Here is a 27,656-nt window from a genome sequence, read left to right on the forward strand (position 1 = left end):
TCTCTCTCTCTCTCTCTCTCTCTCTCTCTCTCTCTCTCTCTCTCTCTCTCTCTCTCTCTCTCTCTCTCTCTCTCTCTCTCTCTCTCAGACCGGCAGACATAGACACACAGGCAGGTGGACGAGCAGACAAACAGCAAGACAGATAAACAGACACAGATACAGCCAGAGTATAGTGTCTCATTTATTGTATCTTAATCACAGGCGGCCTCCTGAGTGGTGACAGATCCGCTGTTTGTTTTCCTCCTTATATTCCTTTATGTTCTGTATCTACACAAAACAGTACAATGATAAAACATCTGTAGCTTCTCCTGTACCACTACAATACGTAACTTCCCACGCCCTTCCCTCCGCTGTACATGCTTCCGTATTATCCTCAATATTAACCCTTAACTTACCCAGCTAAGAAGGAAATAATTGTATTTCGGGAGGCACAAAAAGTCGTCCATTACAGAGAAAACGACCCCACCACTGCTCATTAGTTCCCAGGTAAATACAGGTAAATACGATTACCTTTATCTCGCCAAAAATGGAAAGCTTGGGACACGGACGCCACCTTGCGGGAGCCAAACAAACCTTCGTGCAATAACTTCCCCGGCCGGCACGAACGCCCTCTTTTGGATGGTAATTCAAGTGTAAACCAATTCTAAGTGTATGTTTTATCGTGCTGCTCCTCCTGCCGGGACACACAGAGGGCGACACACGAAGGAGGCGCAGGCAGAAATTACCTTTACCTTAGTTTCTTTCGCCTGTAATGATGTATTTTTGTTGTTGTGCTGAGGTAGGGACGGTAAGTGCAAGAAGTAAGAGTAAGTGGAAGAGTCGCCAGGAAATTTATATACTTACCAATGTTTTGACTTTCATATTTTTGTTATTGTGCTAAGATGGTGAAATGAAAAAAAGAAAAAAAGTGAAAGAGCCTCTAGGATATTAAAAATACTTACTGATGTTTTCCCTGCATATATTATTATTATTATTGACATGATACTTAAATTAAATGAAAGCAAAGTAAGTGCTGAGTCATAATGGAACTTTAAAAGCTTAGACAAGTTCATGGATGAGAATAACAGGTGGAAGTAGGTAGGCACGTTTCATACAGTGACCGCCATGTGTAGTAGGCTTGACGGCTTCTTGCAGCTTCCCTTATTTTCTTATGTTATGTTCTTACGAATTTCCGGAAATATCATGTAATTTACCGATCATGCACAGTAATCAATAAGTGAAAGAATCAAGAGAGGGAAGTTTTAGAGATGTTATTATCCATTTTACAACAGATCAGGGAGTGCTATTACTGATTCGACTTCCATTAAGGACTATGAACTCTGTTAATGGTAAAAAACTGGTCTTTAGTGCACGGAACCGTTAGCACCCAGCCTTGGATTCCCTGTGATGGACGGAAGGCAGCGCACACATTTACCCCCCTAATTGTATGGGCTAAAAATCTCTTCAACAGGATAGAGATTCAGCTAGCCAGTGTAGGAGGAGGTGGGTGACACTCCCTGCACCCTCTCTCCCAAAGGTCCATCGGGAAAGCCTATATCCCGCGACCTGAGCCTTATTGATGGAACACTTAAAGGCTGGTAATGCCGCATTTCGCTCTGGTTTTAGTGTTAATTTACAGCGTCGTAAGCCACTCGACTAGCCACTCTTAAAGAAAATTAAAGCCTTGGATGAGCCTAACACTCTTTGGAAGGAGACAATCAGATTACTCAAGGAATTAAGTGTAATGACAGGCGATATGTAACGATTTTGTCGCTTCACTCCGATTTATATTCGAATTAAGGCACTTGGCTCCAATTTGTCCCTATTACCAGTCTTGGGAGCCCGCGCGGCAAAGAACCAAGCCGGGGTGAGAGAACTTAATTACACTCCCCAACTCCAGTAAAGGAAGAAATTGGTTACTCCACATATTTACATTAGTTAGGCCTCATAATCAAGAGAAGTGGACGAAAACGTGTGTCCGGCTGGCATGTAGGACCCGTTTTCTTTTTTAATATTTTTTTTTAAGTCCCTCCCCGTCTCGCCCTCCTCCCCAGGACCACTCTACAACGCAGTACTTTTTTTTCGTAATCTATTTTTTCCGCCCGAAATATTGCCTCCTCCTATCAGAACCATTAATTGAGCAGAGCAAATAAAGACATAAAATCACTCTGAAACTGGGCCAAAAAAGAGAGGGGGGAGGGGAAAAAATTCCGTGGTAGAAAATATAAAAGAGCCAGAGGAGGGTTGGTGTAAAAGGCAAGCGAGGGAAAATATTGACCAGGGGAGGAAAAAGAATGCACGAACTCCACGCGACAAAGAACATACGTATGACTAATTCTCATTCAGGGCACAAATATGTTCATATATATGCATGGGGGCTGGCAGCGGGGGGAGATCCGCCCGAGGGGGACATAACCTCTTTAATATTTTTGTTAATGCATTTGCGAGATGACGCCCAAGGTACAGAGAGAGAGAGAGAAGAGAGAGAGAGAGAGAGGAGAGAGAGAGAGAGAGAGGAGAGAAGAGAGAGAGAGGGAGAGAGAGAGAGAGAGAGAGAGAGAGCCAAAATATACATAAAGAAAAACAAACAAATAGACAGAGAAAGAAAAGCATAGAAAGACAGAGAAACAAATAAACAGACATAAACAGACTGACAAGGCAAATATACAGACGGGCAGACAAACAGATATACAGACTAACATGAGAAAAAAATGCAAAAAAGTCAGATTGAATATATATATATATATATATATATATATATATATATATATATATATATATATATATATATATATATATATAATATATATATATATATATATATATATATATATATTATATAATATATATATATATATATATATAATATTATAAAACCCAATCAATAAATACCAGAAATCAAGTTTTGTTAAAAAGATAAACAGAATAGATATAAGAAAAAAAAAACTAACCTTTAACAATAACCTAAAGTACAAACTGCACTATTGACACTCACTCATTGATTATTTAACAATTATAGATACTCCTGATAGATAAATGATACGTTATGATTACCTGAGGACACGGTGTGAAGAAGGAGAGGAGACGTGCAGAGATTCACCAAGTAATATTTAACAAGGCCAAGGAATCATGGAGCAGTGAGGTGAGCACAGGTGCAGCTAAGACAGTGATAGAGAACAGAACATATGTGAAGATAAGGTTTGCGCTGATAGATTGAAATGCCAAAGAATAGAAAAACTAAAGTAGGTAATCTGTAAGGAACTTTAGAACTATGTGGATATAAGATTGAAGTTATTAAATACACAACTAGAAAAAAAAAACTTTAGGTTTATGGTACGTAACAGTACCTCAAAAAATATGGTTGAAATTAATAGTGAAAATAGTAAATAAGAAAGAAAATGCAGACAGCTGAAAAAAAGTCAGTATCTAAAATACCTGAAGAAAATTAATCGCATCAGAAGTGTAGTTAGTAAATAAAACGATCGAGAAGAAGAAACAAAAAATAATACCAATAATACGTAAACAAAAACTAATCTTGTCAGGAGTCAAGATAATAAACAAAAAAGAAAAATAAACTGAAGCATGGGATGTCTAAAATACTTAAGAAAATAATCGTGGCTAAGGTAAAGGTAGTAAAATAATAATCGAAAAGGAGAGAAGACAACAACAACAACAGCAGCAGCAACAGCAACAACAACAACAACAACAACAACAACAACAACAACAACAACAACAACAACAACAACAACAACAACAACAACAACAACAACAACAACAACAACAACAACAATTTGCCGTGACGAGTAACAAACGCAGCAGTCTCGTCCCCAGTCTTCTGTGCCAAGGCAGATTTACTTTTTAAACTCGTAATTTACATGTAAATTCAACAGCGTGGCGCGCGTGTCTTTGTGGCCAGGCGCTGTGTCCGTTTCATGCGCGGTGAGGAGAAACTCGCGGCATATCGATTTCCTGCATTTAGATTGTTATTATCGTTGCTTGTCCGGGAATCTGGCCAGCCATGTTTCATATGTAAATCAAGCAACGAACAGGTTTCACGGGAATACTCAGTATTGCTTCTGTGTTTTTTCCGAGTGTTTTTTCTTTCCCTCGTTGTCTCTGTAATTGCGTCCTTCAGATTGATAAGGTTATTGCTTGTATATGTTTTTATCTGTTGTTTGAAATGAATCATGGTATCACTTCTGTGTTTTCCAAGTTTTCTTTTATTTTTCTTTGACTCTTTAAGGAGACTTGTATGTCTGTAATTGCGTTCTTAACACGAATAAGGAAACTGATTTTATATATTTTTAAATTAATTACAGTATTACTTTTTTTTATTTTTCTTGATGTTTCTCCTCCAACTCTAAGAAGACTTGTTTGTATTTAATTGCATTCTTAAGATGAATAAGGTAATTGTTTTTTGTCTTATGCTGTTCAGAGGAATGCTATTTACTTTTAGAATTTGTTTGTAATGCTTTTATCCTCTTACAGTTATATTTTTTTTCCTTTTTTTTTTTCTCTCTCTCTCTCTTTCTCTCTCTCTCTCTCTCTCTCTCTCTCTCTCTCCTCTCTCTCTCTCTCTCTCTCTCTCTCTCTCTCTCTCTCTCTCTCTCGGAAGAATCACTTGTATCCTATGAAATTACTATCATAGGAGAATAAGGTTTTTATCCACTATCTTTGCAGGAGTGAAATAAAGATTCTTCCTCTTAAGAAATAGAATACCAGTGTTTTCATAAATCTTATATAAAATTAAAAGGAATAAACAAAATTAGTGTTCTTTTCGTAGTGTGTTTGTCAGTGTTTTCTGCTGATACAGATATAAAGACGGGAATCGGGAATTAACAAAAAGGGGCAGAGAGAGAGAGAGAGAGACGAGAGAGAGAGACGGAGAAGAGAGAGAGAGAGAGGAGTGAGAGAGAGAGAGAGAGGCGGAAAGATACGTACATAGTGTTGGAGGGAGGGAGAGGGGAGAGGAGGAGGAGAGGAGAGAACAGGACGAGGAGGAAGGTAACAGCAGGAATCTCACACTGGTATTTGGTCCTGCATTCTATCGCCTCACTAGTCAAGGAGAGTCAGCAGGAGTCAGGAATCGAGGGTCAACCATAGGGACAACAAACAGAAAACTCCCTGCAACCACTGTATCTCTAGTCACCACCACCACCACCACCACCACCACCACCACCACTGCTAGAACGAAGCCATCATCATCATTTTATTTTGTTACTCGTAGTTCTATTTTCGTGTTACAGTCAGCACCACTACCACTACCGTTGTCATCAGTTATCTTTAGTACTGTAAGGTTACATTTAACATCACCATTACCGTAACTCCATCTTTACAGTAGTCAGTCACTTTACTCTCCATCATCCACCATCACTATCACCATATACACTCACTACTATTAACATCATACCTAGTCACCTTCACCATGACGTTACATTATCACCACCACAAGACAGCATTCACCATCACCAACATAGCATAACAAACACCACAGCTAACATCACCAGCATAACATGACTTACCCTACACTATTACCACCGCTACTAACATCACTAGCATAGCATTACTGACCCACCACAATCACTGCCACCACACTAACATGACAAACGCCACCACCATCACCACCACTACCACCATCACTACAACCATCATGTTATAAGTTCATCACTTGTATAAAAGCACAAAAGACACACCAAAGTTCTATTATTTTTTTCTCTCATGCCCTTCACCTTCACGTGCATCTTTTCCGACGCAGAAGAATACCAGACAACCACAGGCAAGATTACTGCATAATAGATACGCTGGCATCTCTAGAAGGAATCAGATTCACCTTTGATTTATATCGCTCTGAATTCATGCAAGCTTTAGTTTTTTGCCATTTTATAGAATTTACAATCTTGTAGTCAAAATATATGAGCTTGGTTTTATTCATGAATGTCAATCGCATGTTTAGAATTTATACATTTGATAGATTCCAGTTCTCCTTCATGAATAAATCCTTTTTGTTCTTGGAAGTGACGTAAGGGTTGTCTTTGCTGGCTTGAGAGAACTTGTTAGATGGCAGGGAGCAGGGAATTTCTTAAGGGTTATTTTACAGTCAAATGCTGCGGGTTATTTATCTTATGTCATCCTAGAATTCCAATGAAGTTTTCTTAAAGTTTTATTTACACTGTGAACTACTACAGGTAATTATTCGTATATGCACTTTAGTTTACAGCGTTTTAACGTAGTGCTTTTAGTCCTCAGAAAACTAATTATTTCAGGTTATCTTTCTATGACCTCCAACACGCATCCATTGAAGTGATGTCGCTTGTTACGCAGCGACCTTGCCAGCGTCCGGAAGTAGCGTCATCTGGCGGCATATTTTCAAGTTTCTCGTTTAATTACCACCTCAGGTTTGGCTCATTGTCCGTATCGGGGAGTTATTGGAGTGTTTCATTCGGCGACTAAAACACTTTTGCATTCCGAGAAACGACAATATCCTTCACCCCGCGAGGAAGCTGATGGGCTGCGGGCCTTAAAGATACGCTGCCATTCTGACATCGAGACAGTGGAGATTGAGCACAACTCGCGCATAAAATTGAATCTCTAGCCACATTAAGAACGGAATGGCACCTTGCAGTCTAGACCCACCGAGACTATTTGTACCGCGAACCGAGACACAACTCAATTTCTCGGACTTGCGGGTAAGGGTCGACACACACACACACACACACACACTTTGCCCCGAAATTCTGTATCGCAACTCAGGGTGGAGCAGAGCGTCGTTGTCTCATGATTGGTTTGCTGTGTTACGTGAGTCACCGGCGCTGTTTACGAATTCAGGGACGGACTTGGGCTCATCCGCTCAAATCGCCTCAGAAATTGGCCTGTTATCATGGCCGGCATATCTGATAGGCAAACGTATATAACTGTGGGCCGCTAAAATTGATTTATTGTGCTAGGGAAGTGTGCATCCCAACATATTTATACTATCAATTTCGGCTACCCTTTACGTCCAGGGCGCAGGCACGGGCGTCCCCTGGCTCAGGAGCACCCTTGCAGCAGGGCGACATAAAGGCGGGAGTTACTCGTGGTTCCTCTCGAGGGTTCCGCCTTTAGTCTCCGCCTCGTGGCGAGGGTGTTGTTATCACTTTCCGAATACACTTATTTTCACATTATAACTTTTATGAACTTCTTTCTGTCTACGGCTTGACTGGCTGGAAACATGGTGATCTTTGGAAAAATAGGCGACATTTTAAGCAAAACGTAAAAGCATCGTTTCTTGATGCCCGCCTCCCTTGGCATTGTTGGGAAAAATCCTAATTGGACTCTTCCCAGAAGGTAATGGGAATTTCTCAGTCGAATAAGTTTCCATTAACTTTTTACCACGTATTCGCACGGTCCAAGACAGGCTGGGTTTCCGGGCCGAACGAGTAGCGTGGGTGGGGTGGCTGGCTGTCCGGGATCACCCACACACCCCACTACGCACTGATTACTACTCCAGCACCCTCCTCCCGCAGCCCTCCTCCCGCAGGCAGCCTCCCGAAGCCCACCTCCCAAAACACACCCTCCTGCTCCAGCCACCACCTCCACCACCAGCCCTTCCGTTCCTCCCGCATCCCTACCTCTCTTCCCCCACTTTTCCTTCCACAGTCTAGTCTCTTCTTGTCTTCTCGCCTTTTTCCCCCACACCGTGTTCTTCTCGTCTCTCTGCCTCGACCCTCCTCCTCCCGTCTTGCCAGGCTGTGATGTCGCTTCTTTCTCCCCACTTCTTTAACCCGTTCTTCAGGGGGGATCATGCGGGGGAGAACCATAGCCACAGTCTGGGCGGAACTTTATATCACACGGTTCGGTTCCCGCAGCCCATGTCGCCTGGAATCCTTTGATGAGTCAGCGAAGCGATGCCAAAATTAATGTCCTGGCCAGTTACTCGTCACCATCAGGAGAAGAGACGGAAAAAGGGAAGAAAGGAGGGTGAAATGGACGAGTACAGGGACGAATGGGCTGTGGAAAGACAAGAAGGGGGGCGATAGGGGTCTGTGGGGGTCGGAGGGGGTCTATATCTATTACTGTAGGAAAGGGAAAAATACTTAACGAAGGGAGAGGCTAGATGGGTCCCGGAGTGTCGCGGCCTCACCTCGGGTCTTCACTGGGGTGCGGGTGGCCACTTCAAGTCACGAGGAGAATAGGAGTGAATTCAAGTCTTCCTCGGGGATATTTGTCACCTTCAGACTCATTCTCTAGTCTCAGGAGAAGCCAAGACATGCCACGTCGTTTCTGAAGTGCTTTTTTGGGAGAATATTTTTCGTCTCTCTCTCTCTCTCTCTCTCTCTCTCTCTCTCTCTCTCTCTCTCTCTCTCTCTCTCTCTCTCTCTCTCTCTCTCTCTCTCTCTCTCTCTCTCTGGCAGCGTCCCTGTGTGAGGCGCCCCCGTACCGTACAGTTTTCTTCACTTGCACTCTGCCGTCTTAAGAGTCTCTCCTCTCATTTTCCACCGCCATAGGTTCTTCTTTGATCACTAAGTGAGGTCATTATTTTTCTTGCGGACGAACTGAAGAATTAACACTTTTCTGAGTGTCGGAAGTCCAACCACTTAACTTCTGATTGGACATCATAAGTTGGCGGCAGGATTTTTCTGAACACTCGCCAGAATTAGAATGTACATTGCCTTTGACGCCAACTTGTGGTGTTTTCTGTAAAAAACACACTCGCCTTCGACCTAAGTTGAATTTAGGAATATTTTGGCCTTGCTGTCCCGTATGTCTTCAGTGAGAGAGAGAGAGAGAGAGAGAGAGAGAGAGAGAGAGAGAGAGAGAGAGAGAGAGAGAGTGTGTGTGTGTGTGTGTGTTTGTGTGTGTGTGTGTGTGTGTGTAATCTTTTCATGTAAGAGGAACACTGCTAACAAAACGAACGAAATAAAAGCCCCACAGATGTACCAGTCCCTCAAGGAAGGTCGTAAAGGATCCCCAAAATACACACAAACCAATACATACTATATATACTATTACGTCAAGAAGGAACGATATAACTTGTAACTAATCATTTCTATCACACTAATGTCACCAAAAGGACCATAATGTTTTTTTTTTTTTTCTTCTCTTGTGGACTGTGTGTCTTGAAGGAAGGGTGAAGAAGTGGGCGGGTCTGTGAGAGGCGCGGGCTGAGTGGGCGGGGCTGGAGTGGTCGTTCCTAGCGGGTTCTTACCTCCAGGGTCGCTAGAAAAGTAAAACAAAATAAAATAAAATACCAAACTTCCTAATTACCAACTTTAGGGCCTCACACAAGCTATTTTTTCTTCCGCGTCTTAGTGAAATCTGTCCCTCGTGTGGAGTGGCTCTGGCTGATGGAGACTCTCTCTCTCTCTCTCTCTCTCTCTCTCTCTCTCTCTCTCTCTCTCTCTCTCTCTCTCTCTCTCTCTCTCTCTCTCTCTCTCTCTCTCTCTCAGACCCTTCCTTATTGCCTCTCTCTCATTACTTATCCCTCATTAATCATTCTCTCTTATTCCTTCCGTGTAATTCCCTCACTTCTTACACCTTTCCATATTTTCCTGGAGCGATACATTTCCAGAGGAGTGCCGGGTAGCCACGTGTATCCTTATCCTTCCTTCCCCTTCTGCTGGCGACTTTTTTCCTCATCAATAATGCGTCACCTGGAAGGAAAACGGGAAGTGTCACAAGCTGCAAAACTTTCTAAGGTTATAAGGAGTCGCTGTGAATTGGACAAGGTCATATTCAGTGTTTTTTTTTTTTTTTTTTTCTGGGAGTTTGAAAATGTTATGGTAGATTGGAAATAAATTAGTAGATATATAAATGAATAAACTGTAAATAAAGTAGTGATGGGTGTTTTTCTGAGGGTTTGAAGATTCTGTGGTAGACTAAAGAACATAAACTACGCAAGTAAATAAATGCATAAATGTATATGTGTATTTATTTTATGTTAGAGGACTACTGGCTAAGGGCAATAATAAAAAAAAAAGACGCATTTGAGTGACACTTCCAAAAATGAGGTCAAATGGGATAATAAAAAAGTGGAGAGCAAGTGTCTTGAAACCTTCCTCTTGAAAGAGTTTAAGTCATAGGAAGGTTTCGATACATAAGCAGGCAGAGAGTTCCAGAGTTTACCAGGTCTTAAATAAATATAATCATTAATAAATAAATGCATGCAAAAAAAAAAAAAAAAAAAAAAAACAGTGGTGGCTGTACAAGAAGTAATGTTTGCGTATCCCTGAATCATGTAGTGTTAATGTATTTGTGTATGCATGTATTGTGTATTTAAGGATTTAGTACCCCTTGTTGAAGATGTCCCAATGTATTCGATTCTTCTGACCACTAGTACCTCCAGTATTACCACAAAATGTGTAGAACAGACAGTTGTAGCAGTAGTTTTTAATTAATTTTAGGATCTAATGTTGTTAATAATCCTGTGTGGGAAGTCTAATCCTCCTTGATGACGAGCTAAAAGTGTACAATTCTTCCGCCACTTGTTTCCAATCTTGGCGGCGTCACCTGCACCGCGAGGAGACGAACGCGCAGTACATCAAGGAGAATAATTAAGACTATCATTTCTTCTTCGAGCGAGTCTCTTCCATCGCCTCACGCTCATTGGGTGGGCTGAAGTGTAATTAGTGTAAAGTGCTTGCTACGTGCTCACTACTTTTTTCCTAATTAGTTTCGTCTTCAATTAGTCATGTGATATTTTTTGTTTCTTGTCTCCGGTGTTCCATCACTCCGCACTGGAGAATAAGGCTCGCTATGGAAAAACCTTCTTCACTTTCACATTAATTTCCCTAATGGCGGCTGTCACACGCGGCGACTCACCTGCATTAAATTAACAAGCACGACCCTGCGCCATTAGCGGCTAATAACACCGTATTACTTCATATTTTCCTATCCATCTGATTGCCGGGGACCCTGATTGTCACCTGCCGAGCACCTGGTAATTATCTATATCGTCCTGTACTCTCAACCTCCTTCCGGGCTTAGAGCAATCACAAAGTTCTCGAGAGGAAACGTCCCTTTTGAATTCGAAGTGTTATTGAGTACAGGAGTTTTAACTTGACTTTCTGTTCGTTGTAGGTTTTTAATATAAGAGTTCTTTTGTAGGATTAAAACTATATCTGCTGGAAATGTTTGAGTGGTTTGGAATTGTTATTGATTTTTCTCTTGTACGTGTTTGTGTTTCTTCCTTATAATACGTTAATTTCCGTGTCTTGGAGAGAGAGAGAGAGAGAGAGAGAGAGAGAGAGAGAGAGAGAGAGAGAGAGAGAGAGAGAGAGAGAGTAAACATACAAACTAAGAGAAACACAGACAAATAAAGCCAAACAAACAGAAAAATAACGCTAAAGTAACACACACACACACACACACACACACACACACACACACACACACACACACACACACACACACACACACACACACACACACACACACACGTACACAACTTTATCTACACCACATATCCCCGCTGTCATCTCTGCTCTCTCTCGTAAACCTATTGAGTCTGAACTACCTCGTGACCAGAAGCTCATTGCCGCCACAGCCTTCACATTCTTGCCAGCCGCTGCCGTTGTCAAAGCCCCACCAATCTGCAGGGAATATAAAGCTGCAGAATTTTCCCCCCAAGCAGTGGAGACTCGCTAAACGTACCTTCAGATATATGTTGCTCCTGGCGCTCTCCATTCAGTAATATTTTGCAATCCCCTCCACGCAGTTCCTTTCAGCTGCGACCGCGTTTCCTGTGTTGGTTTTCTGCCTCAATTCGCCTCACACGCCCTTGACTCCCGCCGTATTGTTTAGCCACACTGTGTTTACTCCTGTGATATCTTGTCTACTCCTGTGACTTCTCTGTCTCTTGTGCTTTTTTTTTTTGCTGTTTTGTATGTTTTTGTTTCCTTATTTACTCCCTTTGTATTTGTTCTTATTTTCTAGTTCTTTCCTTTCCTCTAGTTTTTTTTTTTTTTGTTGATCCTCTCTTTTTCTCTTTTCTATGTCGTTCTTCCTTTTTCTCTCGTGTTTTTTTTGATAACGTGCATTTTTTTCGATATCATTCCGGTCTTGTTTTTTCTTATTTATTTTCTCTTATTTTTTTTTCTTTTCTCATTCTTTCCTTTTCTCTCGTGTTTCTTGTTGACTGTACGATTTTAACCTGTCATTCTCGTAGTGTAGTTTTTTTTTTTATTTACTCTTATTTATTTCAAGTTTTCCTCCTTTTGTTCTTCTCCAATCAAATGTTCATCTACCCTCCCTTTTTGTATTATTCATCTTTAATATTTTCAAACATACACCAAACTCTCCTCTTGGCCACATCTTCCTTCTACGAGACCTTTATTAATTGCCAGCCTGTATTATTTGCACCGACATAAAAACAAGCAACCCAAGGCACCAGGAACGTGTACACTTGTCTGGGACTTAATAGAGGAACTGCAGGTTAATGCTTATACTTCCACCTGACGCCTCTTTGATGCCGCTGCCACGCCGCCAAATGGAATCACTAACCTCCTGTCAGTCTCTCGTCTTCGCCTGTCCTTCTGCAGTATTTATAGTACCTCGTGTTGCTTTGATGGTATGTGATTCTCTCTCTCTCTCTCTCTCTCTCTCTCTCTCTCTCTCTCTCTCTCTCTCTCTCTCTCTCTCTCTCTCTCATTTTGAGGTGCCTATTTTCTATTTTGTAAGGTAAACTGTGTTTTTTCATCAAAATTCACGAAAGGAGATTAATTTTCGATATATAACCTCATACTTATTTTTTTTTTAGCATTTCTCAATCATGAAAACTCACAATATTGATTTTCTATAATTTTTCTCCTTCTTTTATTTCATTTTATCTTATTTTATTTTATTTTATTTTTTGCCTATACAGATCTGATGCTGCCTTAAATCTAATCCTAACACATAAGTTTACAAATGATAATAATGCATTTACCTGTGTTTCATCAAGGTATAAAGACCAATATCTCAGGTGCAAGTAATCTATTCGTAATATTTGACTGATTAGGATTTTACGTGTCGGGTAGAGAAAAAAAAAAAAAGTGAAAGGAAAACGGTAGGTAATTGAGGGGAGACTGCACTAACTTAAACATCAAAGCCATTTTTCTGTCACTGTGTCTTGGTGATGAGGTAATTACAGGTATTAAGAAGCTCGGGGCTGCACCTGGCCGTTAATTAGCCACATTTACCGATATTTGTCTCCTTAATTATCTTTTCCTGGGGTGAGTTGAATGGCTACAGCGAAAAAAGATAAGAAAAAAGTTAATTGTGAAGTTGGTCCCTTTCTCTCGCTTTCTGTGCTCCCTTTTACTTCGTGTCTTTATTCCTTGTGTGATGAAGCTCGTTTTCTTTATATCTGTGACTTCTGTGTCATGATTTGATGCATAGGAAATGTTCAGGTGTTTGATAATTTTTGTTTTGTGGTTGTAATTTTTTTTTTTTAATCAGTCACAGCATTCAGTGTGTGTGTGTGTGTGTGTGTGTGTGTGTGTTTAACGTCCTGCGTCTTCTTTCTCAACAGTGTATTGTCACTATCGACTTTCAGAAGAAGAGGTTGAAGAGGAGAACTCTTCCACCTCTTTTGTCTTTCTTTCTCTCTGAGCAGGTATTGAAGTTCCCCCCCAACCCTTTCCTATCTCCCCCCCTCCCATCCAGTTTTACTCCTTGTCATAGAACGCCGAGTAATTTTCTCAAAGGTTTTACGTTTTCTGTTTGGCTTGGACTTGATAACCCCTAACACACTAGAGTAAGGTTCCCCGCGCTCAGAACTCACGTCAACAAGGAGCAAGTGAAGGTGGCGGCCAGACATGCCATTCCTGCTTCCATAATCTTACTCTATATGGTCACGAAGCTTTTACCTTTTTACTCAGATGTATGGGTTCCGTTTTTGCAGGGATCTATTAGGTGTAAGTGAAGGTCAGGCACACACACACACACACACACACACACACACACACACACACACACACACACACACAAAGAGTCATGGTAATAATTCTAGTTTATTGGTAAAAATACGTATATACTATGCAAGTTCGAAAGAAGTATAGTAAAAAAAAAATAAACATATGTAAAGAAATGAAACAATTGGAACAAGTCTAAGCACACACACACACACACACACACACACACACACACACACACACACACACACACACACACACACACACACACAGCGTTACAAAAGAGAGATCGCGGCGGTCACAGCTGCGCTGCTCGGCGCTGTCCGATGGTGGTAATATACCATGATCACATAATCCCAAAATTACGGCGGCGTGTGTAATATTACCGCCTAATCCTGTCCGCCTGTTTCTGTAATACAGGTAATGTTGTAATCCTAAGTGCGATATTTATTGTAATAGTGTCTCGTGAACTAAGGAAATATTGATCCTGGGCAGAGAGGGAGAGATACCCACGTGCAGGAAACTCATACACGCAATGACACAAGACTTAGGGCGCTCTGAGCCTCGCAGCGCCGCCCGCGTTTATCACGGCGTGAAAGCAATACCCTAAAAACTCACACGCTGTCGCCGCCCTCGAGGAAAACACGCAAATACAATACCGCCGGCGGGGGACGGGCGGCGCGGCGGCTTGTGGTCGCTTGGTCGTCTCATGAATGTTTTGACGTAGAGCTTCCCGTTTTCCCTTACCCTGCGAGCCCCTCTCAAATAAGCATTAGTGCCTTGCCAGTGTAAAAGCCGAGCCGGGTCCCTAAGGACAGTCCAGGTTCTATTTGACAGCGGGGTAATGGAGCGTGGTATTCACAGGAGGCTTGGCTCAACTCGGAGGGCGCTGGCCGGCTCCCATTCTCCCTCACTTCTTCCCAAAATGTTGCGTTTTCTATAACAACCTGGCTCGCATGCCCCTGCTGTTCTCAGACGGGAATTAACTCCTCGCACTGGTCGGGAATGCATTTTGGATGTTTTCTGCGGCGGCCGGACAAGCCATCAGAGTGATGCGCGTGGAGCAGGAACCGAGCAGGGCGGCGGGGATTAGCGAAGATGCTGGCGCGCGAGCCGTTTGGTGGGTGTTTCGTCATAAAGCGGAGGGAACAATCAGCCAAATGGACAAGCTAGCCACTCAAGGAACACGCCTCACACCAAAATTTAACAATGCTTGCAATTTTCCTTATGTAGCTGAATGGCCGCTGCGAGTTCTTTTATTGTGAGAATTTATTTTTGTGTTGTACTGCCAAGCGGCGCGGCGTCTGCTCCCTGTTTTGTTTCCTCGTCCTCCCAAGATTATTGATTCCTCAGGAAGGAGTACTTGAGCGTGGCGCGATGCATTATGAATTACGAGGTGGCTTGAGGGGTCCATCACCTCCCAGCGGTCACCTCTCCTCGCCCCCCCTCCCCTCCGAGCCTCCTCTCTCTCCACCACTCTTCCTCTCTCTTCCTGCTTTTCCCTGCTTTCCTTTTCTCATTCCCTCACCTACCTTCCTCCCTCTTCTTCCCCTCCTCGTCCTCTCCTCTTCCTTCCTATCGTCCCTCCTCCTTCCTTCCCTCCCCGCCTGGCACCAGACACCGCGCCCCTGCAGCGGCCACATCCAGTGCCACTAGTTTATTAATAGTACGCGAGACCATTAGCAAAACCAATCCTCAATTATTCCACCTTCAATTCCATAAAAGCCTTAGAAAACCTAAGCGTCACTCACACGGGCGGGAATGATTTATCAAGAGGGAGCGCTGATGTAACCGAGGCGCGCCCTGACGTAGCTCTTACGCTGATTGCACTCCGCTACCCACCTAGGGCTTGGGGGGCGGGGGAGGGAGCGCTCGCTCCCACACTCTCCTGCATAGAGCCTTGCATATAGGCTCTTACCTTAAAAGCCAATCAAGTGATCTTATAAATTAGAAACAGCTAATCAGGGAGAGAATAGGGAGTGCTGATGTAAACGTCGTGGCTAAAATTAATGGACCTCTCAAGTTGATTACGTTCTGTTTGAGCCCACTCACAGTAGGCTGCGCCAGCCTCCTCCACCACGGCTAGATTGCCCGCCGAGGGGGATGCTGGAACACTGAAATTACACACTTGTTTTCACCGGAATTTCCGTTACTTGTGGCTGATATTCCATGCACATTTTCTTTCCCATGTATAATTGCGTATGCATAATAAATACAATGTTCAATATTTTTTTCTAGGTAGTCAGCAGCGGGCGGCTGAGTCCTCGGTGCCGCAGCGGCCGTGAAAACGTCAAAAGGTGGGTAATGAGAGTCCAGATAGGCAGTGTTAATATAAGTAAGGCTGGCTGACTTAATGCACCTTTTACGTTGATTGCGTCTCGCGTGGCGGCCAGCCCTCGCCGCCCGCCTGGCGAGGCTCTTAAGATAGAGGCGGACTTGCCCAACCAATCAGCTGATTCACCCAAACATAAGACACGGAAATAGAGAGTGGATACTCGCATAAGACAAACTTATAAAGAAGTTATAGCAAGCGTCCCACACCACAGCCCATGACGCCCAATACTCCATCTTCTCGCCTGAGGGTGGGGTGCCGGGTCCGCCGAGGGGAGAGGAGAGAGGAGAGGCAAGTGTAAGGAGAAGAGGGGAAGGAGGGGATCGCTGGGAGTAAAGCAGGGGTGTCGGAGGAGGTGGATGGGGGGAGTGGCCCATCCCCGCCCGGCAGCGGCCTCTCACTACTAATGGTGTGGCTCTCACTGAGGGAGTGGCAATCGTGCTTCTGAGGTGAGGTCTTACTTTGGACCGGTGTTAGGGGGCGGGGGGGAGGTGCCTTTTATTCGCTTCAATCTTGCATCCAAGCGAATTTGAGAGAGAGAGAGAGAGAGAGAGAGAGAGAGAGAGAGAGAGAGAGAGAGAGAGAGAGAGAGAGAGAGAGAGAGAGATCAGTCACTGTACCTGTAGGGCGTCACGCTTAAGGGAAGACGGAGCCGCTGGTTGGCGCTGAGTGCTGCGGGGAAGACCTCACTGGACCTGCTTGTCGTGTTGGCAATGTGTGACTGAGTGACGCCTGCTCGTGGCCACACTTAACTGATCCATTACTGTCGATTACGGGGCGTCGCGTGGCTCTGTGGTAGTGTTTGCTCGTGACCTGAAAGTTGCGGGTTCGATCCTGGCTCACGGTGTTTTCTCGCCGGGAGAGGTAACACTTCCCCATGACGTTAACCGGCTCTAGATGATACTGTTGTTACTGCGACATAACTCAATTTGTGTCTCCAATACTGTTGATTTCTCGTATGCTTTGTTTTCATTATGCTCTCACTAGCGTTTGTTAGGTGATTTTTTTTTAATATATTCCAGGTTAATACACAGGCGGTTCAAGGATAGCATTCTCTGCGCTAGGAATCGAAATTACTGTGCCTGTAGTGAATGGAATTTTACATATATCCCTTTTGTTTGATTCTCCAGCCGTAAGCGGAGCTACTATTGACGGGGAGAATGTTTATGCCATTAGTATGAAACAGACAACAAAGATACAAGGCCATTTCGTTACATTTTAAGTCCTGTAGCGCTCAAGGCTGCAAGCGCCGATCCACTCTACGGTCACTTTAGTGTAGCTTTGTTGGTTGTGGAAAATGTACACAGCCTCGCGTGCCGTGTGTTTTGTGGCCGGCATCACTTTGGCTCACACGACACTGCTTGTTGCGGGAAAATCCGGAGTTTCTATAAGAGTAAAATTTTCCATAAGCTATTTTTGGTCGCGGTGAGGATGTTTTAGTAGAGTGTGATTGGTAATGTGTGATGTGTAATGTTTGTGTGGGAAATTTGTGTCTGTCATGCTGGTAAAGGTTATATTATATTTCAAAGTTATGAGGGTGCTCTAGGAAATAGCTTGTACTGTTACCTCGTCTGTGATCGGGAAGAGGCTGCAAATTAATAAATTTATGGTATAACATTTAAGTCTTTGCAACATATATGGGCATCTGTAAATGTGAGACTCCCATGACAATACTTGACATTTAAATATTGACAGTAAATATGGTCTTTTATAAATATGGAAAAATGTCCAATTAGAATTTTGTTTTCCGAAATACGACAAAATATGAACACCCATATCATATGTTTCCGTCAGTTTGAAATACAAACAAATACCTTAATGTAATTTGTACGTCGATCAATAACACTTCAATTTTTACTCTTAACTGAAGAAATGAAGAAAGCATTAGCCTTCCAAGACACACTTATTATTGTAACACTGCTGGGAAATGACAACAAATACACCCAAATAAAATTACACATATTTGTCGAAAACATTCACCTTACTAGTCTATGTTTTAGTGGAAAATAACGTTGGAGATATTATTGCCTTGAATCTTGTAACTCTATCGACAGTTTTGAATCTATCAATCAGTGTTTATTTTGGAATCTAACTATACTAACTAAAATCGTATATTTTTACTGAGAATTTCCATTTTGCCAATCAATAATAATTTTGAAATCCAACATTGCATATACTAAAATTCTCTACGTTATTGACAGTTTCCAGTAGAGCTGTGTTTTTTTTTTTTTGATTTAATGTTAAATATACTTAACTAAAAGCATACAACTTTGCCGAGAAGTCCCAGTCAGCCAGTCAATATCTATTCTGGAATCTGACATAAAATACATAAATCCTAAAACATTATTGACAGCTTTCATTTTACCAATTGATGTTTATTTTGGAATCTAAATGTACTCAACTATAAACACTGAATTTTATCGGGAACTTCCAGTCAGTCAGTCAATGTTTAATTTTGAATCTAACATTACATACAAAAATCCTATAACTGTATTGATAACATTCAGTTTATCAATCAATACTTATTTTGGAATCTAACATTATACTCAACCATTTATATTTATCGAGAACTTCCAGACACCCAAACAGTACACCGTAGAACCTCACCTGTACCAGAATAACACAGGAGGCACGCAATGACCAACACCTGCAATCACCACACGGAAGGTTTTACTGCGTGTTGAAAGGTCTGGAATGGGTCAGTGAGGAGCGCTGGAAAATTGCTCAAAGGGACAGGTACACCCCATGACCCAAGAACTACTTAGAGCCTTACTAGGGGGTCTTTCCAGGGGGTCTTTCTACTCTGTCTCCGCGGGGGTCCTCCAGGGGTCTTCAGTGGGTCATTTCTTTCTCCCAGTCGCAGCTATTACCTGGAGGGCCGGAGGGAGCGGGAGGGTTCTCACTCACGTGGGCTGTGATTTTAATAAGAGTGTCTCACTAGTGCGAGTTTTGGTGCCGGAAATGAAGACTCTCCTTAATGCCGTGTGTGTGTGTGTGTGTGTGTGTGTGTGTGTGTGTGTGTGTGTGTGTGTGTGTGTGTGTGTGTGTGTGTGTGTGTGTGTGTGTGTGTGTGTGTGTAAATTTAATCCAAGTAATTTCCATCCATGAAGATTCTTTCAGGAAAATTTCACCCAAAGCTCGTTGATAATGTTCTCTAATTCTAAGTTAACTTGACATTAATTTACAATACTTAACCTAACCTTACCTTGTCACACCAACCTATCCTTACTTTACCAATTTACCATACCTTACCATACTTTACCTAACCTAACCTAACAATACCTTGACATACTAACCTCACCATACCTTACCATACCTAAATCTAACCTAACTTTACCATACCTAACCTCCCCTAACTAACAGACTCATCACTGGGACAATTACCTCGTGAGAAAAAATGTAATGGGATTATTCAGGAAAATACGAGTATAGCAGTGATAACTTAGGATATGCAGTATGTATGTAGTGTCTCTGTCCCTGTCTCGTCCAGTGGTCTCGCAGGACAAAGGTAAGTGGAAGGGAAGCAGGAGGGCGCGGCGAGGACTGGCAGTCGTCGGATGTTTTCACTGGCCACGAAAATTAGGCTTTGACCGGCTGCGAGGAAAATGGCACACAGAGAGGCAGGATTAAGGGATGGGATGCTCCGTGTGGCCGTGCTTGGAGGCTCGGATCTCCCTGTTTTGATGTTCATTCGTGGAGTTGTGGAGTTTATTGAGTTTGTTCTCGAGTCACGTAAATTTGAACCGTTTTCCTTATTACGATTATTTTTCGTCACTTTCTTCATTTTCTCTAGACTTTAATTTCAACATGGCAGTCACAGTGTGTTCTTTCATAGTGAAGTCTTCCTTTACTGATGTATTTTCTAGCTGTGACTAAACTGTGGTTCGTTAAAGTAAATACTGTCTGTTTGTAGAGTTTCGAGCTTACTTGAATGAAACTGAATCCTTTAGCCTTCAATATTTGGTCCTGCTTCGCATCAGATCCTTTTGTACAATTTGTGGATGTCACATTCTCAACTCTGTTTTAAGATAGATAGTGAAGAAGTGCCCGTGATGCGATCTGGTGTGTGTGTGTGTGTGTGTGGTCGAGGTGGAGGTGGAGGAGTGGTGTTGACAGAGAGATGGTTGTGTCGCCACCAGTCCTCCTTCCTTTCCTCGCCCCCTCCCTTCCTCCCTCCCTTCCTTCCTCACTTCTCCCCTCACTTCCTGTCTCCCTCCTTTCCTCCCTCATTCTCTCGGGGGAGCTTCATAGCAAACCAATTCGAGAGTTTTCAAGCTGATAATCAGGTGATCTTATTGACCAGAAAGTCATTATTACACCATCAAATGCTCCGCCAAACCAATAATGGCCCAATCATAAAGATCCCAAACTTATAATGAGCCAATTACAGCAGAGTAGAGATTAGCAGCCCTACAACCCAGCCATTTCAAAAGTTGAAATTACCCACTTAATGCCGGCGCCTGCATGAATTGGGCGCCGCTCGTAATGCTGTTGTAATTACACTAAGGTTCTGTACACGCGTTACCATTTAAGTTCCTCCGTGTTTTATACTAACGAGTTTTCTACGGATCTTTCTCGTTATTTTTGTCGCATTCACCCTAAGCCATTTGCATTTTAATTTTCTTCTTGAGAGCTTCGTTGTGCATCACGGGAGGAAGGGAATCCCGGGGCGGCGCGGCTCGTGGTAAAAAGCTCAGATTCCCTAGAAATAATGGGTACTTCTCACGGGGAAGTTTCGGACGACCTACTCCCGTTTTCTTTGTGGAGGATGGACGCAAGGAAATAGCAAGGGAGAACACAACCCTCTTGATTCTCTTCTTATGCTCACCTGAGGAACATCTGACACGTAAATGATCCTCTATCACCCACACTCATTCACCGTCGGAAAATCAATAGAGGGAACAGGATTAAGATAAGACGTCCCTAAATCTGCTGTGCTTTCTTAATTTTGTGTTCACCCAAAGAACATCTAAAGCAACTAATGACTCCGTACAGTTATCTACGTAGTGTTTATTTTTGATTACCTGAAAATACCTGAAGAAATATAAGAAATCTCCACAGGTGTTCAGACTGCTTCTCGTACTCACCTGAGAATACCTGACGTAGCGGTATTAGCAATCCTCTACAGGTGTTTTGATTACTTCTTGTACCTACCTGTGAACACCTGATAAATTAATAACCCTCTACAGGTGATTCCGGTAACCCATCCACGCCCTTCTCTCCTTCAATCACGGGATAATGCAATATGGGTCTTGCGCCCTCGCCGTCTGCTCTCTCCCGACGTGCAATCTTCAAAATGGACAAAGTTTTGAAATATTATTGATTACATGGCCAATACGCGCCATTACCTGCCACCCAATGGTTCGCCCCGCCATGGAGAGACGGGCTGGCTGTCACATCATAATCAATATCCAATCATGACCAAGATATGCTTCCCTCGCTCGCTGCTCCGGCCGTCCAATCGGCTTTTCACACACAAAAAACTTACAATCCACCAATCATCTGTAAGTACTTTATGACCATTAGACCAAATCACCCAATCACATCAGGGCACGTGAATGGTAGTTAAACTCTTCTCTTCTCTCTCCTGTCTCTCCTCTCTTCTCACCCTGTATGCTTCTCCCTGTCTCTCTCTCTCTCTCTCTCCTCTCTCTCTCTCTTCCCCTCCACCAGCTTCCGCCATCACCGTGAACTAACAGAGCAGAAACGGTGCCATAAAGAGTTACTGTTACCTTCACTACTCTACGGGCGGCCAGGAAAGTGCTCCAGCTTTTCCCCTGCTACTGCTACTGCTACTGCTGGTGGTGGTGGTGGTGGTGGTGAAGGGATGGTGATGGGTGTTATAGTGGTCATGGTGATGGTGGTCGTAGGAATGATGGTAATGGTGGTAATGATACTGGTTGTGGATATAGTGATGGTGATGGGAAGAACTGTTTGTAGTGATAGTGGTGGTGATGATGGGGCTTAGTCGTCGTGGTGGTGGAGGGGTTGGTGATGGGTGTGATAGTGGTAATGATAATTGTGGTGATGGGGACAGTTAATAGCAAATGTGGTAGTAGTGATGGTGGTGGTAGTGGTAGAAATGGTGATTGTACTGTTCTTACTTGTTCATTTATCATGTAGTCAAAACAAACCTAACTTCACTCATCGATAGATATACAACAACTCTCAACATTTTGATTCCTTAACCTGACCTAACATTTGCTTCATCACACATACAAATACACACGTAACCTTATTTTTCTTGTTCTTGTTCATTCATCATATTAAAAAATCCGAACTTCACTTATCGACAAATATAAAATAACTCTCCGCCTTATGATTCCTTAATTTGATGTAACATTTATTTCATCACACATACAAATACACAGTAACCTTCAGATTAAACCAAAGCGGAATCGTATTTTTGAGAGGAGGAGGGCATACGATGGGAAACAGTCATCATGAGCCTCCGTCAGCCCCTCCATCTGTCGGTCGCTCCCGCTTCTCCGTTCCGCCTCTCTACTCCAACTCCTGTACTTGAGTCATTAAAACTTCACAGTAAGAATTACCGCCACTTCACAACCACAAGCGGCCTCACACAATAATTATCCTCAAAAACTCTTCTCAGCCTCCTTCCACCCTTACCACAACCCTCCACAACGCACTGAATTTCCCGTCACAACCTCCGGGCCTTCTCACAACCTTCCATAACGTGCTTTTTATTATTCAAACCTTTCTGCGTTATTATTTCACTCTCCTCTGGCAGTAATGAACGTTAGAATTCTCTGCATCCTCCTACCTTCCTCAATACAATCCATCACAACCTTCCAGTTTCACAATAACCTTCATTACTTACTATTTTATGTCCCGCGTAGCTGCACATAACACTGGAGCGTTGAGCAACCATGCCTACAATTTCATAAAACTTTACTGTATTTTTTTTTATCTGAATGTTGTTTCTTTCTTATCAGCTAACTGGATATCTAGAGTTTCTGATATACAGTACATTTAAAACAGTCGCTCGGCTTTCCAAGAATCCCCCACGGTCCTTTGTTATTCTGAACCAAAGCAATTATGTTCTTCACCTGTCATATTCTTACAACTGGTTTACAATATTTATTTTTTTCATAGTCCAATAACATGCTCCTTTTCTTAGCTCTTCCTTTGTATAACCCTTTCTTTAGCTCTCCTTGATCTTCCTCCCGATACAACTTCCTACATTCTTTTGTATTTACAATATCATTCGGTTCTTTAATTCCTCACTTCTGAATCTTGCAACTCTTTAATAACACTGAACACTTTCCTGTACCTCCACCTCTATCCTTCCTGTAGCTGTGTATCACCTTTCACCTTCCTTCTGCAACTTCCTAGAGGCTTTGCTACTCGTCACGGCATCACTCACTCCTACACACCACTAATATAGCTCTTCCACATCCCTTCTGGAATTTCCTACAGCCTTTTTAGAGCATTTCACACCATCACTCCGCCGTGTGCAGCAGTCTACTTCCCTTCACAGCCGTTCAAGCACCGCCTTCTGCGTGGTTACTCGCCCCGACATTGACTTCCCCGACCACCGTCCCTCGAGGGAGCCCCGCACTCCGCTGGAACTTGCTCTAAACACTCATTAATTCGGCCGTTTTTATCCTCCTTGGCGCTGAGTTGACGCTAAAACGCGCAGCTAACGGCGTGTTATTAAGCTATTAAAACTCCACGCCTCACCTGCTGCCTTGCCTCCTCCTCCTACTCCTCCTCCTCTGTGTCAGACGCTGCACTGCTGAAGGAGGTTGCGAAGGGAGGGAGAGCCGCTGCGAGAGGGTTATGGGAGGAGAGTGAGAGCTGTAGGAGGCGAGAAAAAAATTATGGGAGAGGGGAACGGCTATGGGATGGGAGAGGAAAATGATAGGGATGTGATGGTGTGCCTTGTGGAGGAGGAGGAGGAGGAATGAGAAAAGAGCGAGAATGGTTATGGGTGAGTAGGGTCAGGCTACACACACGCTTACATGAGAGAAACACGTACACATACCTACTAGTACACACACACACAGACACACACACACACACACACACACACACACACACACACACACACACACACACACACACACACACACACACACACACACACACACACACACACACACACACTACTCTTCCTGTAAGTGTGATGAAAATGTATTGATACGCATGTATACTTAATCTTCCTTCATTCCTTCCTTCCTCCTTCCTTCCTTCCTTCCTTCCTTCCTTCCTTCCTTCCTTCCTTCCTTCCTTCCTTCCTTCCTTCACTTATGTCCTTCCTCCTCACCTTCCTTCCCTTCATGTTTCCCAAATGCATCTTTTCTCTCCTCTCTTCACTTCCTCTCATCCACTTCTACCCCTCTCACTTTTTTCCCTTTCCAGCTATCCCTTCTGTACATGCTTGCCTCCCTTCCTCCTCCTCCTCTTCCAGTCCTTCTCACTTCCTCCTTCGCTCTCTCCCTCGCCCTCTCCCTCCCTCCTTCAGAGTTGTGACCTGTCTGGCAGTAACATGCTCGGCGAAAAGTCTGACATAAGTAAAACATAGACAACTTAATAATTCCCTTCATATCAGGATTGACTTTTACTGGTAGAATTTCACCCAAAACAAAAATATTTTCTGGCGATGCAAAAGAACGTAGTCTGCCGTTATTGTTATTTTTTGTGCTTCCCACGGATCTGTTATTTATTTATTTATTTTTTTAAGTGGAGAAAGATTGATTTCGTTTTAATATCATATTGTATTCAGCCTCGAGTCGCAAGATTATTGGTAAATGTATCGTTTTATTGACCTATTGAAACGGGGCATGCATTTATAGAGTCTCTTATGACAAAGATAGCGGTGGTTTTATCCCTTTCCTTTTTTTTCGTATACAAAAAAATAACTTGTGTGGTGTTCTATTTTTACCCCTCACATCGGTTACACTTTTTTGCTATTTATTTATTTATTTTTTTCCCAGTTTTGTATTATTTAAACGACATTATTTTTAGTTATGTTCTTTTCGTTAACACTTCAGTACTTCGTCACTCATTCATCCTACCATCACAACAATATTCCTTCCCTTTTTCACCTTGTCATCCTTCCTTCTCCCCTTCCCTTCTCGTCATTCGTTTCTTTTTCCTCCCCCTTCCACAGTTACGTCACCCTTCCTTCTCCCCGTTCCTTCTCGTTATTCGTTCCCTTTTCCTCCCCCTTTCATAGTTACGTCAACCTTCCTTCTCCCCTTTCCTTTTCGTTATTCGTTCCCCTTTCCTACCCCTTTCCATCATGACGTCACTTCCTTATCCCCTTCATCCCAATGCAACCCTTCCCATTCTCTCCTTCCTTCACTTAGCGTAACACCTTTTCTTTCCCTTCCACCTTAGCGTCACGAGCCCTTCTCGCCATAAACGTCACTGTATCCCTGTCTACACCACCCCACATCGCTCTTCGCCTCCCTCTCTCTTCACCTTCTCCTTCCCCTCCCTCACTCACTCCCCCACCTCACTCTTGTCACTCACAGTAACCCTGCCTTACCTTCTACAGACTACACGTATCCCTGTGCTCTCCTCTTCACACCTGTTTTCTCCTCATCCACACATCTGTCGGTCCACCTGTTCGGAGGAGGTAAAGATTAAGATATCTGGTGTGTCATTGAATCGTCAGGTGAGGCAAAAACACCTGGGAAACACTTAAAAACAGGTGTTAAGTGTGTAAGTGTAGCGGGGGCGTTCTCAAGTGTTTGTTGTGATTATTCCGTTCACCATGGCTCCGGCCCACCACCACCACCACCACCACCGCCACCACCTGTACATTTGCTGATCAATATTCTACGCTGATGGTGACGGTGACGCTGCCTTCCCCTCCTGCTCATGATCTTCCAAATAGTGATGGTGATCCTTGATGGTGATCCGTGATGGTGATCCGTGATGGGGGCAAGCTGATGTGTGACGATGACGGACAGTGATGGGATGGTGATGGGGTGGTGTCTGAAGGGCGGCTTAGTGGGAAGTGATGGTGATGTGGAATTAATTGAATTTCTGGTGAGTTCTGGTGTTGGTGTGGTGAGGGAAGAGAGAGTGCATGTGGTGGTGGTGGTGGTGGTGTTGGTGGTGATGGTGCGCCGTGGTAGCTTAAGAGTAATTGTGATGAGTCGGGACAAGTATGGGCTTATGACGGCGTGGAATTCGATGTTTCAATTTGGTGGAGTGGTGATGGTGGTGGTGATGATGGTGTACGCTAAGTGAGGGGCCGACTGGTGTCTCGAAGTGACGCTTAGTGTTGGGTTAAGTAAGGTGATGTTACTTTACATTGTGCAGTGTTAGTTAGGTTAGGTTGAAGCTGGTATTTGTTTACTTGTTATGCTTTACTTATTAGGTTAGGTTAGATTTGGTTTAGTTTGTTTTAACTTGGTTTGGTTTAGTTATGTTAGGTAAGGTTAGGTTAGGTAAGGTTTTGTTAGGTTAGGTTAACTTGGATTAGGTTAAGTAAGGTTATATTTGCTTATATTTGCTCTGGTTGTTTTGTAAGGTTAGGTATGCATCGGTGATCATGAATGGTCGTCTTCGTCCTTCAAGCTGTCAGGTGATAAAACCTTAACACGTTACAGAGATTGTCATCATTAATTAAGATTATATTCATCACATATAATAGTTTATCAGTTTATTTGGATGTAATCAAAGTTTTCTTCCACAGATTTTTTTCTCAATCAATCGAGCAGGTAATGAATAGAAAATTACCTTTGAACATCGTAGTTTATAATCACTGAAATCCTACTTTCTACCCGTAATCTTTCATATTTTTTTTCGATGGCTTGAAGTGAAATTCGAGTTATTTCACTGAAATAATATTTTCATTAAGTTTCGTACATTAAACTTATCGGGTGTTCACTGAAGTAATATTTTCATTAAGTTTCGTACATTATCAGGTGTATTGTCTAGAACAGGTGAAGAAAGGAGTGACGAACTCGACACGCCATCTTCAAGACATAGGGTGAGTCTCACAAGAGTCCCTGCTTGTACGCCTTCCCCTGCTGGAGATTAGAGACATAAGTGTGACTGGGACTGAGACGGTGGTGGTGAGAGTAGTGGCGGCTTGGTGACATCTGGTCCAGGCAACACCACAATGATCATGGGACCGAGACCTACGCGTGAGTCACGTTCATTTAGCACCCGATGCACCTGACTAACAGCTAATTGTCCCTAGATATTAACCGAGTGATGTATTGAGCACTTACTAATACCTTTGTCTCCGTCAAGTTTGCAATATTCGTCTTACAAGCGAGACACGATAGATAGTGAGAGAAAATGACACGTGCTCCCCGTCCCTGCCGTCAGTGGGTTGGCTCGGCTACCTGCTGCTTAATGGGTCCTGGTATCGCCTCACTGTGCTTCTGGGTCTCCTCGGGATCCTCAGTATGGGCCTCGTGCACCGCAGCCGCCACTCCGTCACCCTCCAGCACTTGGTTGTAAGTCCCCTTGAGTTCCTCCTAGTGACTTCT

At 43.1% G+C, this 27,656-nt stretch overlaps 1 protein-coding gene across 11 annotated transcripts in view; it reads left to right on the forward strand.

The window, feature by feature from the left end:
- LOC135090605 (uncharacterized) overlaps positions 1 to 27,656 on the forward strand; it is a 304,055-nt gene that overhangs the window by 187,570 nt on the left and 88,829 nt on the right. For 5 of the 11 annotated variants that reach the window (XM_063987509.1, XM_063987505.1, XM_063987503.1 and 2 more), the window contains 3 exons: positions 16,086 to 16,144; positions 27,084 to 27,305; positions 27,493 to 27,623. In XM_063987509.1, coding sequence (XP_063843579.1) covers positions 27,281 to 27,305; positions 27,493 to 27,623 — 156 coding nt within the window. In that variant the 5' untranslated portion in view covers positions 16,086 to 16,144; positions 27,084 to 27,280. Of the gene's footprint in view, positions 1 to 16,085; positions 16,145 to 25,244; positions 25,784 to 27,083; positions 27,306 to 27,492; positions 27,624 to 27,656 lie in introns of those variants that run through there. The other 6 variants (XM_063987512.1, XM_063987510.1, XM_063987504.1 and 3 more) reach the window with 5 other exon arrangements.

This window comes from Scylla paramamosain, chromosome 35 (assembly GCF_035594125.1).
Source record: "Scylla paramamosain isolate STU-SP2022 chromosome 35, ASM3559412v1, whole genome shotgun sequence".
NCBI lineage: Eukaryota > Metazoa > Arthropoda > Malacostraca > Decapoda > Portunidae > Scylla > Scylla paramamosain.